Source organism: Perognathus longimembris, chromosome 3 (assembly GCF_023159225.1).
Source record: "Perognathus longimembris pacificus isolate PPM17 chromosome 3, ASM2315922v1, whole genome shotgun sequence".
Taxonomy (NCBI): domain Eukaryota; kingdom Metazoa; phylum Chordata; class Mammalia; order Rodentia; family Heteromyidae; genus Perognathus; species Perognathus longimembris.
Window position 1 is genome coordinate 85,678,551 of NC_063163.1, and position 15,652 is coordinate 85,694,202.

The 15,652-nt window shown below is 46.5% G+C and overlaps 1 protein-coding gene across 11 annotated transcripts in view; it reads left to right on the forward strand.

Moving 5' to 3' along the window:
• Window positions 1-15,652, forward strand: part of Atxn2 (ataxin 2) — a 78,435-nt gene continuing 62,783 nt past the window's right edge. For 3 of the 11 annotated variants that reach the window (XM_048342933.1, XM_048342938.1, XM_048342934.1), the window contains exon 1: window positions 4-505. In XM_048342933.1, the coding sequence (XP_048198890.1) occupies window positions 285-505 (221 nt within the window). In that variant the 5' untranslated portion in view covers window positions 4-284. Of the gene's footprint in view, window positions 506-627; window positions 1,010-15,652 lie in introns of those variants that run through there. The other 8 variants (XM_048342936.1, XM_048342937.1, XM_048342939.1 and 5 more) reach the window with 6 other exon arrangements.

Below are 15,652 nucleotides of genomic sequence, written 5' to 3' on the forward strand. Positions count from 1 at the left end.
CCCCTCCCCGCGGGCCGCGCTCGCCCCCCTCCGCCTCAGACTGTTTTGGTAGCAACGGCCACGGCAGCGGCGCGTCTCTGCCCGGCTCCCCGCGGCTCCTCGGCTTCGGCGGGCCTCCCCGCCCCTTGGTCGTCCTCCTCCTGCCCCTCGCCCCCCCGGCTGCGCCGCCCCGCGCCGCCCCGCTCGGCGCCCGCGCGTCCTCGCCGCGCTCCGGCGTCGTCTCGGCGCGCCCGGCCCCCGGCTTTCCCCGCCCGGCGTGCGAGCCGGTGCATGGGCCGCTCGCCATGTCGCTGAAGCCCCAGCAGCAGCAGCCGCCGCAGCAGCCGCCGCCGCCACCGCCGCCCGCGGCCGCCAGTGCCCGCAAGCCCGGCGGCGGTCCCGGCCTCCTCACGTCGCCCGCCGCCGCGCCGGCCCCGTCCTCGGTCTCCTCGTCCTCGGCCGCGGCCTCCACGTCCTCCTCCTCCGCGGCGGTCGGCGCAGGCGGAGGGCGGCCCGGCTTGGGCAGGTGGGTGTCGGCGCCCCAGCCCCCTCCCCGGCTCCTGGCCTGGCCGAGTCGGGGCCTCGCGGCCCTTACCCTGCGGCCCGCACCGCCGGCCCGCCCCGTGACCCGCCGGCCGGAGCGCGGGCCGGGGGCCTGCGGCAGCTGGAGCGGCGCCCGGGGTGGGGGCGGCGGGGCCTCTCCGTGGGTGTCAGGCGGGGTCCCCTCCCCCAAACGGTCAAGATGGAGGGACCCTGGTTGCAGCCGGCAGCGCGAGGCTCCGTAGTCTCCAGCCCCATTTCCACCTCCTTTAAGCTCCTCCAGTCCCCGCTGGCGTGGGGGACGCAGTGTCCGCAACACCCCCACTCCGGTCTGGAACATGAGCGTTCCGGCCTCGCCCTATGTTGGGACTCGGTCGAGGGAGGGAGGGGAAGTTAGGAGAGTGTCCCCCGTGCCCGGCCCGCCCGGGTCGTTACCCTGTGTCCTCCACCATCCCCCTCCGTGTCCGGGGCCGGCGGTAGCACGGACGAGGTGGGTGGGCAGCGGCCCCGGCTCCCCTCCCCCGCGGAGGTGGCGGGGGCTCCCGAACTCGCGCCGGGTGGCGCCGGGTGCCGTCTCCGCAGCGTGCCGCCCTCCCCCGCCGAGGGCAGGGGCGGGAGCGCCGGGTCACCTCGCGGCCTCCCTCCCACCCCGCCGGGCCTCCGGGGCGCGGCGGTGGCCGAGCCGCATTGCCGTGCAGTGGTCAGGGCGCCGGTGCATTGTGGTGGGCGAGGGCGGCGGGGAGTCGGCTCGCTGCGCATTTTCTCCCAACCCCCGCCCTAGTTTCTGAGCTTTCTGGCGGCGAGGTGTTGCGGCGGGACGCACGGCGGGGGTCTCCGGAGGTGGAGGTGCAGGTGCGGCCTCGGGCCCGCTCCGCTCGCGTCCTCCCGGCCCGCGGCGGTGGGAGTTGGAGGCCGGGGTGTTGTCCCGCTGACCGGGCTGACTCCGGAGTGTGAGTGCGGGAGGCCTGCGGGGGGGTGGGGTGGTTGTCAGTTCGTGTTTCACGGACTAAGAAAACGCTTAGTGTTCAAATGGAGAAGCAAATGCCAATAGAGGGACTCTGTTCCATTGTGGCCTGTGCCCTTAACCTGGGGAAGCGCGGGCGCGTTCCAAGGGCACGCGAGTCCGTCCCCTGCGCCCCCAGGCCACCGCGCGCCACCAGCCAGCCTGCCTTGGGCCTAGGCTCTAGGTGGGCAATGGCCGGTGACCGGCCAGGGTCCTCCCTCGGCACTCTGACCTCCAGGGTTTCCTAAGGCGAGACGTGGGGATTTTAGTCCACGGAGTTTAAAGAAATCCATCCTCAGCAGTCATTTTCCGAGGGATTTTCGTTTATAAGTTAACTATGGAGGGCTGGGAATGTGGCTTAGTGGTAAAGTGCTTGTCTACCATGCATGAAGCCCTGGGTTCGACTCCTCAGTACCACATATACAAAAGCCAGATGTGGCGCTGTGGCTCTAGAGGTAGAGTGCTAGCCTTGAGCCAAGAAGTCAGGGACAGTGGAGTCCAAGCCCCAGCGGTGGCCCAAGGAAAAGTTAACTATCGAGAGGAATCCATATTTTAAGGAATTCTGCTGGGTTCTTGGTTCTTCCTCTGAAACCACTGGCAAGACCACTCAGGCCACCTCGTTAAAATAGATGGGTCTTTCACTCTGAATCATCCAACTCCCTTTTCTTTGTGGTGTTTAGTGAAAACTGAAAAAAATAAAATGTAACTTTCATAACAAAAGATGCATTCTATTTTCTCTTAGGCATCAAAGAACTATCTTGCAGACGCACTTATTCAAATATTAAAAACTGAAGCTAAGATCTATTAAAGTTGCATTGGTTGTCCTTAGGCATACAAATGAGATAAATTTTGTTCCAGCACAGTTTTCTGGACCATAAAGTTGGGATGTTTTATTCCCATGGGGTCTTTCTGTTTCTTGAGGCTTCACAAAAATGAAAACTAGAGATTTCCGTGCTTTGAGTCCTTTTAGTTGGAGCATAACTTGTACTCTTTTCTTGATACTGTGAGTGAAACTTATGCTTTGGATTCATTAAAATTTCTATGCAGATCTTTAGTTAATATTTTTTGCAGAATTGTTTTCAGACCTTAGTCACCTTACTAGATTCTTTGTAAATTAGTTATAGTTTTTAGGATGTCCTCATTTGTCTTGTCCCAGCAATTAAAATAAGATTCTGGGAGCGAGGTAAAGAAAGAAAATGTGCTTTAAAGTCTGTCATATTTCATTCAAGTAACATCTGACTTATGTCCGGTTATTTTTTTTTCCTTTCCAGTCCTGGGCCTTGGACTCGGGGCCTGAGCACTGTCCCTGGCTTCTTTTTGCTCAAAGCTAGCTCTCTGCCACTTGAGTCACAGTGCCCCTTCTGGCTGTTTTCAATATATGTGGTGCTGGGGAATCGAACCCAGTGCTTCATGTATACGAGTCAAGCACTTGTGCACTAGGCCATATTCCCAGCCCTTATGTCAGTTTTCTAAAAGTACTTTCAGAAGTAATATTGTGTACACCTGACTATTTTACTCTAGGAAAAAAGTGTAATCTCAATTTTCAAATTTGCTGTGGAGCAGGGGCTGGCTTGTAACCCTTCTGCTCTGCCTTTCCAGTGCTGGGATTACAGTCACGCATCCTCATGCCTGACTAAATCCCTCAATTCTCTCCCTCTTTTCCCCTCTTTTGCTATTGTGGTTTGAATTCAGTGCCTTATGCTTGCTCGCTTGGGTTGGAGCTCTACCACTTGATCAGTGTCTTTACCTGCCAGCCTTTTGCTGGTTTTCTAACTGGGAGTCTTGAGGACTTTTTTCTGCCTCGGTTGGCTTCAGCCTCCTGAGTAGCTAAGATTACAGCAGGAGCCACCAGAGCTTACATTTGATTTTTACCTTTTCTTTTTTGTGAGTCCTGGTGCTTGAACTCTGCCTCTTGAGCCATAGCTCCACTTCCACCCTTTTCTGTGTATATGGTACTGAGAAATCGAACCCAAGGCTTCATGCATGCTAGGCAAGCACTCTCCTACTATGCCACATTCCCAGCCCCAGGGTTTTTTTTAAATTTTTTTCTAAACCTCTCCCTCCATGCTCTCTCCTCCACCTGAAAGTTGCTAACCTATAGCCAAGATACTAACTTGTGTGTAATTTTATGGCACTGTTAGTATTAATCCTTGGTTATTCCATCTATTTCCTTTCCACAGTCCCTCCTCTGTTCTTTCTTAATATATATGTGTATTTTTTTCAAGACACTTTCTTGCTCTGTGGTTTAGTCTTTCCTTAAACCCAAGACCTTTCTGTCTCAGCCTCCTGGGTGCAGGGTTTGAAAGTGCACTATCATGCCTGACTTTTTATTGCCCTTGTTTCAAAACTAAACATTAAAAATTTCAGTAAAAGGGCCCATGCTGGTGGTTCACGCCTGTAATTCTACCTACTCAGGAGGGTGAGATCTGAGGATTGCAGCAGAGCAAACCCAGGCTGTAAAGGCTGTGAGACTCTTGGCTCCAATAAATCACTCAGAAAACCAGAAGTGTTGCTGTGGCTCAACTGGTAGAGCACAAGTTTTGAGCTAAAGAGGTCAGGTCCAGCGCCTGGGCCCCGAAGTTTAAGCCCTATGACTGACCCCACCCCCCCAAAAAAAAAAATTCTTTGGGTACAGAATATTGTGTGAACAAATACTTGGTTTTTAATTTTTTTAGTTTTTGTGACACTACAGATGAAATCCAGGGCCTCAGGCCTCCCCTACCTCTTGAAAACTTTGATCTTCAGCTTGGTACTTCTATTGTTTCTTCCTCTTGAGGCGGTCCAACTTAGAAACTGTTGTAGTTCATCATGCTTCCATGTAAATGTCATTGAAGCATTCATCTCTAAATATCTTGTGAAAGAGACTTAAATATCTACACTTGGCATAAATGTATTGAAAATCTGTGCAGAAGGCAGGGGTAGGTTCTTGGGTTATATTCATAAATAAGACATGCTCTCCTGGAGTGTCTGTCCTACCTACCTACCTACCTTCCTATTTACCTCCATCCATCCATCTTCACAGTCTCCCTATAGCCCAGGCTGGCCTTGAATTCATGATCCTCTTGCTCCAGCCCCCACACTCTGCTCTAAAGTTTATGTTCTAATGTAGAGAGGCAAACAGCAATCAAAAATTTAAATTAGCAATGAATGTATGGGGAGGGAATGGGTTTCACTTTTAAGTGGAATAGAGGAACCATTAATGAAAAGGTAATAGTTAAGCAAAGATTTGGGCATTTTTTTGTGTGTTTGTGTGTGTGTGTGTCAAGGGGCTTGAACTCTGGGCCTGGATGCTGTTTCTGAGCTCTTCAGCTCAAGGCTAGCACTCTACCACCTGAGCCACAGCACCGCTTTTGGCTTTCTGGTGGTTAATTGGAGATAAAAGTCTCATGGACTTTCCTGCCGTGGCTGGAGTAGCTAGCCTCCTGAGTAGCTAGGATTACAGGTGCCACTGGCTCCTGGCTCTAGATACTTACTTTTTTTTTTTTTTTTTGGCCAGTCCTGGGACTTGGAATAAGGGCCTGAATACTGTCCCTGGCTTCTTTTTGCTCAAGGCTAGCACTCTGCCACTTGAGTCACAGCGCCACTTCTGGCCATTTTCTATATATGTGGTGCTGGGGAATTGAACCCAGGGCCTCATGTATATGGAGCAAGCACTCTTGCCACTAGGCCATATCCCCAGCCCCGATACTTACTTTTTATCTGTAGTCAATCATGGCCTGATTTTTTAATTTAAGTTGTCTCATCCTTTGTCAACTCATTCTCTTATATGGGGAGTGATACACTGTTTATACCATTCTAGTTAGATCAAAAGGTTAATTGATACTTACATCATTAGAGATAAATTGTAGATGCCTATTAATAAGAGGCTTTGGCTTTTGGGGGGTGGGTAGTGTTAATTTGAGTTCCTGAAGAAGGGCTGGAAATGTGGCTTAGTGGTAGAGTCCTTGCCTAGCATGTATGAAGCCCCGGGTTCCATTCTCCAGCAACACAAACAGAAAAAGCCAGAAATGGGCTGTGGCTCAAGTGGTAGAGTGCTAGCCTTAAGCAAAAGAAGTTCAGGGACAGAGCCCCAGGAAGGTGGGGGTGGGGGTGGGGGTGGGGGTGGGGGTGGGACGGGACAGACAGCAAAACCCAACAAAACAAAAGTTCCTGAGGAAAATACACTTAGTTCTGGTTTTGGTTCTGGGGCTTGGACACTGTCCCTGAGTTTTTGTGCTCAAGGTTAGGGCTCTACCACTTGAGCCACAACTCCACTTTAGATTTTTTGGTGATTATAAGCTTGCAAAATACGCTTTTGAAGATGTGGCAAAACCCCAAAATTGCTTATCTATGCTTGTCAAAGAAAAAAAGGAATTCTATGGTTAGAGAGTTTGCATTCTGAAGCAGTGTAAACATTGGTTGTGGTGTTTATACTTTGGCTAAACTTATATTTTTTGTTTCTTTATTAGGAAGTTACAAGTTTACATGGAGGATATAAACTCATATAGCTATTTAATAGCCATATGTTTTCACTTATAGGAGGATCTGAGTTTTATTTTGTCTTTGGTCAGTCCTGGGGCTTGAATGCTGCTGGGCCTGGGTGCTGTCCCTGAGCTCTTCAGCTCAAGGCAACTTTGAGCCACAGCACCACTTCCAGTTTCCTGAGTGGTTTATTGGATATAAGAATCTCATGGCCTTTTCTGCTTGGGTTGGCTTTGAACCACAATCCTCAGATCTCAGCCTCCCGAGTAGCTAGGATTACAGACTTCTGAGCCACTATTACCTGGCTAGAACAATTTATTTTTCATCATAATCTCAACATATTAGAGTGTGTTTACCTTGAAATAATTTTTTTTTTTCCTGACCAGTCCTGGGGCTTGAACTCACTGGCTTCTTTTTGCTCAAGGTTAGCACTCTACCACTTGAGCCATAGCGCCACATCTGGCTTCATGTATGCAAGGCAAGCACTCTACCCACTAGGCCATATTCCCAGCCCCACCTTGAAAGGTTTTAGAAGAATTTTTTTCTTAGGATTGTAACTTTGTTTTGGGGAGGTGATAATAGTATTTTGATATTGTATAGACAGTTCTAAACAAATTTGTATAGCTCTTTGGGATGACAGCCTCAATGGGGTTGAGGACAATTTTTCAGCAAGCCTACCTACTGGTGCCTGGGGATTTGGGAAGCTTGTCTAGGTCACCTGTGGCTCTCACCTAGGGTTTAAGCGCTCACTCCAGCTGTCTGTTGTGCAAAAGCGTTATGATAAAAGAAAGCGCAGTATTATTTCTTCCAATGATGCTTTGCCTCCTACATGTTAGACTTCTAAAGTGGGGACTATTTTCCTAGAAAATGTACCCATGGAGACTAAGTTATAGGCACATACAGTCCTTGCCCTTCAGGTTATCTTTTTTTTTTGCCAGTCCTGGGGCCTGAGCACTGTCCCTGGCTTTTTGCTCAAGGCTAGCAACCCTGCCACTTGAGCCACAGCGCCACTTCTGGCCGTTTTCTATATATGTGGTGCTGAGAGGAATCCAACCCAGGGCTTCATGTATACGAGGCAAGCACTCTTGCTGCTAGGCCATATTCCCAGCCCTCAGGTTATCTTTTAGAACCTTGACTTTGTCTTGCCTTTTTTTGTATGCTAACTGAATAAGATGTCATATTACAATGGAGTCTTTTCGTTTGTAATATAATTATAAATACTATGGTATCTTTTTTTTGCTAGACCTGGGCTTGAACTTAGAGCCTGGACACTGCCCCTGAGTTTCTTTTGCTCTCAAGGTTAGTCTTCTACCCCTTGAGCCACACTATCACTTCCAGGTTTTTCTGTTTACGTGGTACTGAGGAATTGAACCTAGGGCTTCATGCATGCTAGGCAAGGACTCTACCACGCCACATTCCCAGTCTTGTGGTGTCTCTATGAAGTGTAGCACCCTCAGCTGATATCCTCCTGAAGATGTTGTGAAGAGACTAGCCATGTTGCTAATGAGCGTATTGTTTTATTTTTTTGTGCTTGTCCTGGTGCTTGATGTCAGAGCCTGGATGCAGTCCCTGAGCTTTCTTGCTCAAGGCTAGTGCTCTACCACTTGAGCCTCAGATCCACTTCTGGCTTTTTTTTTTTTTTTTTGGTGCCTGTTTTGGTCTTGAACTCAAGGCCTGGATATTGCCCCTGAGGCTTTTTGTGTTCAAGGTTTTTGCTGTACCAATTGAGCCACAGTGCCACTTTTTTTTTTTTTTTTGAGAGGTTAATCGGAGATTAGATTCTCATGAGGACTCTACTACCTGGGCTGGCTTTGAACTGCGATCCTCAGATCTCATCCTCCTGAGTAGCTAGGTTTATAGGCACGAGCCACTAGTGCCCTGCCAAACGTAAGTTTTTGTTGCAACTTCTCATAATGCTTTTGTAAATCATTGAAAAGAACTAGAAGTAGTTAAGATTAATCATGGTTGTAGTTTAATTTTTTTAAGTAGCTATTTTTTGAGCCAAGTAGTACATTTTTCTTCTGGGGCTCATGGTCTTTATTATTGAACACACTTGGAAATCAGGAATTGAAGATGTCAGGTTTAAGTGCCTTTTGATTGTTAGTAAGTGGGTAAGATGGAACTTTTAGAGGCAGTGAGAAACTGAGTGTGCTGGGAAGTTATGAGGAGAGCTTCAGAAAAGGCAAGAGCTTAAAAATTTGAGCCCAAGGGCCTTGCTGTTTACAGTACAGTGTGCTTCATTAGTGGGAAAGACATGGTTAAATTACTTTTCATATCTAAGTATTTTTCAAATTGCAGGTCATGACCCCTTACTGTATTGTGAAATCACTGTAGTGGTTCATGACAAAGCATTTTTAGAAAAAGGAAAATGAATAGAAAATACTAGAATGTATTCCATTATTGAAGGCAAGGATTGCTTTAAGAAACTTCTGAGTTAATGTGTATGTAAGGCATTGCAATGTAGAATATAACATGGTTGATGATGTGGAGAGTAGTTACTGCTGTAGAGACAAAAAGAGTGAGGAAACATTTTTCTAAGTTAGGCTGTTGGGAGTTCAGTTAAATTTGAATTCCTAGGGGCCAATGTTGTATCTGAGTGGTGGATTGCTTGCCTAGCATGTGTGAGGCCTCGGATTCATTTCCAGCACTTAAGAAAAAGTGATAATTATTGTATAAATGTGTCTCCATTGTAGGGGGCAAGATCGCTAATTATCAGAAGTTGAAATTCTAACCAGGTGCCAGTGGCTCAATTTGTAATCCTAGATACTCAGGAGGCTGAGACATGAGGATCACAGTTCGAAGCCAGCCTAGGCAGGAAATTCTGTGAGATTCTTTAATTAACCACCAGAAAACCCAAAGTGGCACTGTGCCTCTAGCTTTGATCAAAAAAGCCCAGAGGGGCTGGGAATGTGGCTTAGTGATAGAGTATTTGCCTAACATGCCTGAAGCCCTGGGTTCCATTCTCCAGCAACACATAAACAGAAAAAGCCAGAAGTGGTGCTGTGGCTCAAGTGGTAGAGTGCCTTGAGCAAAAAGAAGCCAGAGCCAGGGGCTGGGAATATGGCCTAGTGGCAAGAGTGCTTGCCTCGTATACATGAAGCCCTGGGTTCAATTCCTCAGCACCACATATATAGAAAATGGCCAGAAGTGGCCCTGTGGCTCAAATGGGTGAGTGCTAACCTTGAGCATAAAGAAGTCAGGGACAGTGCTCAGGCCCTGAGTTCAAAGCCCAGGACTGGCAAAACAACAAAAAAGCTCAGGGACAGTGTCCCAGCCCAGAGTTAATGCCCTATGACCAACCAAAAAAAAAAAAGGGAAGAAACTTTACTGTGCCTTATATATTTTATCTGGGAACTATCAAGGCAGGAGCTTTGACTCTACTGTACTCTTGTTCCTGGATCTGTGCTTGCACAGAGTAGGTGTTTGGATGTTTGAGTGAGTGGGCAAGTTCTTCTTGGCTCAGTTCCTGCTAGTGTTCTCTTTACTTTGCATTTTTGGCCTATAGTGGTCTCTCTGTTGAGAATCATGGCTCTGCTGATCAGCCTTACTTCACCATTGCTGCAGGGTGGGCACCAGATGGAGATCTACTTGTGTTTGTTTTTATCCTTTCTTCTCTTCTTCCTTTGTTTGTTCCCTTCTGTGCTGGGTATCATCAAATCAAGGGTCATTTATACTGAGTGCCACCATTGGGCTCTACCCTGTGACTGTACCCCAGCCTCTGTTTGTTCCTAATACTTTTTCTTTTCTTTCTTTTTCTTTTTATTGTGTGCTGGGACTGGGGCTTGAGCTTAGGGTCTCCAACTTTTTTCACTCAAAGCTATTTGAGTTCACTCAAAGCTAGTGCTCTTCCAGTTAGTGCTTTTCCAGTTGAGCCATAGCTCTACTTCTGTTTGGTACTTAATTAGAAATAGGAGTCGAAGTATTGCAAGCTTGAGCTCCAACCTGATTTCTAATTTAATTACTTTTTTTTTTTTTTTTTGTCAGCTGTGGAGCTTGAACTTAGGGCCTGGTGCATTCCCTGAGCTCAAGGCAAGTACTCATTTGAGCCACAGCACCACTTAATGTTTTTTGAGTGCTTAATTGGAGATAAGAGTTGCACAGGGACTTTGCCCAGGCTGGCTTCAAAGAATGATCCTCAGATCTCAGCATTCTGAATAGCTAGGATGACAGGCGTGAGTCACTGGCACCCGGCTTACTTTAAATTTTTTTTTTTTTTTTTTTTACCAGTCCTGGGGCCTGAAATTAGGGCCTGGATGTCTGTCCCTGAGCCTCTTTGTGCTCAAGGTTAGCTAGCACTCTTAACACTTGAGCCACAGTGTGACTTCTGTCCTTTTCTGAGAAGCTTATTGGAGATAAGAGTCACAGAATTTCTTGCTCTGGCTAGCTTGGAATCAAGATCCTCAGATCTCAGCCTCCAGTGATTGCAGGCGTGAGCCACCAGTGCTATCAGTGCCAGGCTTGATTTGATTACTTTTTTTTTTTTTTTTTTTTGGCCAGTCCTGGGCCTTGGACTCAGGGCATGAGCACTGTCCCTGGCTTCTTCCCGCTCAAGGCTAGCACTCCGCCACTTGAGCCACAGCGCCGCTTCTGTCCGTTTTCTGTATATGTGGTGCTGGGGAATCGAACCTAGGGCCTTGTGTATCCGAGGCAGGCACTCTTGCCACTAGGCTATATCCCCAGCCCCGATTTGATTACTTTTGATTTGCAGATTGCTTTTGTGGTGTATGTGTGTCTGTCTGTCTGTATGTATGTATGTATGTTTTTGTTTTGCCAGTCCAGGGGCTTGAGACTCAGGGTCTGAGCACTGTCCCCTAAGGCTTCTTTTTGCTCAAGGCTAGCACTCTATCACTTGAGCCACAGTGCTAGTTCGAGCTTTTTCTGTTTATGTGGTACTGAGGAATGGAACCCAGGCCTTCATGCATGGTAGGCAAGCACTCTACCACTAAGCCACATTCCCAGTCTGTGTGTGTGTGTGTGTGTGTGTGTGTGTGTGTGTGTGTGTGTGTATGTATGTATTTATGTATGTATTTTGACTCAGAGTTTCAGTGTATGACTTGATGGCTTCAGACTCTTCAGTCCACACCTCAACCTCCTGAGTTCTGGGATTGCATACGTATACCACTATTCCTGACTTTTTATGTACCCAGGGCTTCATACATGCTAACAAATGCTCTGTGACTGAACTGCACCCCAACCCTGTATCTTTTCCTCCTCCACACACAGACTTTTTAGCCTGCCATGTGTTTGTGGAAATTTTGTGAAAACTCACCATATTTTGGAAATTTTGTTGAAATTTGCCATATTTTAGATTTAACTAATATGTGTGAACTTATGGTATTTTATTGTCCTCATGTTTCCTGCACATACATAGCTAGGTCAGTGAGCTTGCTTGGATCTGGTTTTGGATTGTATCTTGTATCATATCTAGAGGAGCCTTTTCTCTTTTCTGGTTTTTTTTTGGGGGGGGTGTTATACAAAAGTGGATAGACTATAGGCTGGTATGATGAACACTTGTGTACCAGTTACTTAGATTCAACACATGTTACTTAGATTAAACACAAGTTATGCTTTTTAAAATTCTTTAAATTTTTTTTTTTACTTTCCTTTTATTTGTTTTTTTATTTTTATTTTTGCCAGTCCTTGGGCTTGAACTCGGGGCCTGGGCACTGCCCCTGAGCTTCTTTTGCTCAAGGCTAGCACTCTACTATTAAGCTACTTTCCCAGCTGTTTTATTTTTTTTAATTGGTTGTGGGACTTGAACTCAGGGTCTGGGCACCGTTCCCAAGCTTTTTTTGCTCAAGGTTAGTACTCAGCCACTTTGAGCCATAGCGCCACTTCTGGTTTTCTAGTGGTTCATTGGACTTTCCTGCCTGGGCTGCCTTTGAACCTTGATCCTCAGATCTCAGCTTCCCGAGTTGTTAGAATTACAGGTGTGAGCTACCAATGCACAGCGCGTCATGCTTCTCTTGGTCATTTATATCCCATCTGTTTCTGCCTGTGTTTTTAAGTAATATAAACTTATGTTTTTTTGTTATTATTATTGTCAGTCCTAGGACTTGAACTCGGGATCTGGGTACTATCCTTGAGTGTTTTTTTGCTCAAGGCTAGTCCTCTACCACTTGGAGCCACAGCGCCACTTCCAGTTTTGTGATAGTTAATTGGAGGTAAGATTTTTTTTTTTTTTTTTTTTGCCAGTCCTGGGGCTTGAACTCAGGGCCTGAGCACTGTCCCTGCCTTCTTTGCTCAAGGCTAGCACTCTACCACTTGAGCCACAGTGCCACTTCTGCCTTTTTCTATATATGTGGTGCTGAGGAATCAAAACCAAGGCTTCATGTACGCGAGGGAAGCACTCTGCTACTCAGCCATATTCTCAGCCCCTAGAGGTAAGATCCTTAAGGACTTTACTGCCCGGGCTGGCTTTGAACCACAATTCTCAGATCACAGCCTCCTGAGTAGCTAGGAATATAAACATGAGCCACCAACACCCTGCTTAAGCTCTTATATTGTGTTTAAAAAAAAAACACATATATATATATGCACCAGTAGTGGGAACATGAACTCAGGTTCTCAAGCTCTTTTTTTTTTTTGGCCAGTCCTGGGCCTTGGACTCAGGGCCTGAGCACTGTCCCTGGCTTCTTCCTGCTCAAGGCTAGCACTCTGTCACCTGAGCCACAGCGCCCCTTCTGGCTGTTTTCCATATATGTGGTGCTGGGGAATCGAACCTAGAGCTTCATGTGTAGGAGGCAAGCACTCTTGCCACTAGGCCATATTCCCAGCCCGGTTCTCAAGCTCTTGATCAGCTTCTTGCTCAATACTGTACTCTTACCACTTGGAGCCGTACCTCTAGTCCAGCGTTTTGCTGGTTAAGTGGAGATAGAGTTATCATGAATTTTTTAGACTTCAATCCTGACTTCAGCCTCTTGAGAAGCAGTGTTACAGGTGTAAGCCACAGTGCCTAGCTTTATTTGTGTAAATTTTCTATTAATTGGATTGGCATTTTGAATTGTGTGTGTGTGTGTGCGCGTGCATGCATGTGCACCTGTGTTTGTGTGTGCGTGTGGTGCTCATGGGGCTTGAACTTGGGGCCTAGCACTATCTCTGGGCTTTTTTGCTCAAGGCTGGGACTCTATACCACTTTGAGCCACCGCTTCATTTCTCACTTTTTAGTGGTTAATTGGAGATAAGAATCTCATGACTTTCCTGCCCAGGCTGTCTTTGAACCCTGATCCTCAGATCTCACACTCCTGAGTAACTAGGATTATAGGAGTAAGCCACTGATACCTGGCTTGAATGACTTTAACCTCATAGTATATACTATTATACTATATACTGTTAATATTCTATAACTATTAAAGGCATGGAATTGTAGATAATCCTATATATTTGTCCACCTGATCACATTTATACTGAAATATGATCTTGACCTCTTATTCTGAGATTATTATTTGTTGTTGGTGATTGAGCTGCCCTAAGTGGAAAACCTGGTCTAACAGCAAAGTTTGAAACTCTTTGAGTGCCAGCATGATGGGACAGGTGCAGAGTTCTTTCTTTTTTGCTGGGCCAGGGGCTTGAACTCAGGGCCTAGGCACTGTCCCTGAGCCTCTTTTTGTTCAAGGCTGGTGTTCTACCACTTGAGCCACAGCACCACTTCTGGCTTTTTGGAGTAGTTTATTGGAGATAAGAGCCTCATGGTAGTTTTTCTGCCCTGACTGGATTTGAACGGTGATCCTCAGATCTCAGCCTCCTGAGTAGCTAGGATTACAGGTTTGAGCTACTAGCGCCTGGCTGCATCAATTCCAGATGTAGGCCCAGAGAAGATTACCTTCTGCGTAGGTATGTAAACTATATGTGAAACACAAATGAATGGTAAACTTGAGTGTCAGGAATTAGGGAAAATCTGAAACTCTATAAAGAGTGTGAGACTCAAGCATTTCAGATAAGGAAATTTAACTTGTATTGTATGAAATAGATATGTAAATGAAGAAAATAATAAAGCATAAGAAGTGTGGCTCAAGTGGTACCAGCTGTTAGTGGAAAAGTTAAGTATGATCTGAATGGGTCCATGAAGGAAGAAAAAGAAAAGCTCCTTGTCAGTAGACTGTCACCTGTAATCCTAGCTACTCAGAAGCCTGAGACCTTGTAGATTGAGGTTCAAAGCTATCCTGGGCAAAGAAGCCCATGAGACTATCTCTAAAAAGCAAGGCTGGAAGAGTAGCTGAAGACAATAGAGGCTTGCTGGAGGCCATGAGTTCAAATCGAGCCTTTGTTCCACATAATGTTGCTTTGTTATGTTAGCATTCCTTTTGGGCATCCAGCCCTCTGGTAGATGAGAGAAGATGAGTGGTTTCTAAGCCCTATGCTACTTTAATATCACAGTTGTTTTCCTGGCTGAACTGTTTGTTCAACTGAGTAAACTGGATTGTCAAACAATTGTTCTTTATTAGTCAAAGCTGTATAATTTGTTTAAATACACAATGTGACTTAAGTCACATTTTACTTTTACTTTTTAAATTTTTTAATTTTACTTTTTTTTTTTTTTTGGTACTGGGGATGGTTAGGCAAGCACTTTGCCACTGAGCTACATTGTGTGTGCTAATCCTGGGGTCTAGGTACTGTCCTGGAGTGCTTTTTGCTCAGGCTAGCACTAGCACTCTGTTCCTTGAGTCACAGTTTCACTTCTGGCTTTTTGGTGGTTAGAGAGGTAAGAGCCTTACTGATTTTCCTGTGCAGGCTGGCTTTGGAGCTATGATCCTCAGATCCCAGCTTCCTGAGTAGCTAGGATTATAAGTCACAGGCACCCAGCTTAGTTTTACTCTTTGAAATAATTTTGTCAGAGTCCACAGTAGTTTAAGGATACCTAGTGTCACAACAACCACCAGGGCAAGGTAATCAGTTCTTCTAGGCAATCCTTGTAGCCTTTGGGGACAGGCTACAAGTACTTTTTTTTTTTTTTTTTTTTTGGCCAGTCCTGCAACTCAACTCAGGACCTGGCACTATCCTTGAGCTCTTTTTGCCCAAGGCTAATGGTCTAGCACTTGAGCCACAGTGCCCCACTTCTGACCTTTTCTGTGTATGTGGTACTGAGGAATTGAGCCCAAGGCTTCATGCATGCTAGGCAAGCACTCTACCACTAGGCCGAACTCCTGGCCCTACAAGTAAATTTTTTTAAAAGGAGGTAAAGTGAAATGTTGTGTATGTATGTATGTATGAATGCATTTAGGCCAGCCCTGGGGCTTGAGATTAGGGCCTGGGTACTGTCCTTGAGCTTCTTTTACTCAAGGCGAGCACTCTGCCACTTGAGCCACAGCATCACTTCCAACTTTTCCTGTTTATGTGGTACTGAGGAATTGAACCCAGGGATTCATGCATGCTAGGCATGCTAAGCCACATTCCTAGCCCTCAGGTGATCTTTTTTCTCATTTCTGCAGATTAAGGTAATTTCAGTTGCAAACTTAAAAAAAAAACAAGTACCTTTTACAGCAAAATTATATACATACGTGTACACACACACACACGAATGGTATTAAATGTGGGTACATCAAATGATGGTTTTTTTTTTTTTTTTTTTTTGGCCTTGGACTCAGGGCCTGAGCACTGTCCCTGGCTTCTTCCCGCTCAAGGCTAGCACTCTGCCACTTGAGCCACAGCGCCGCTTCTGGCCGTTTTCTG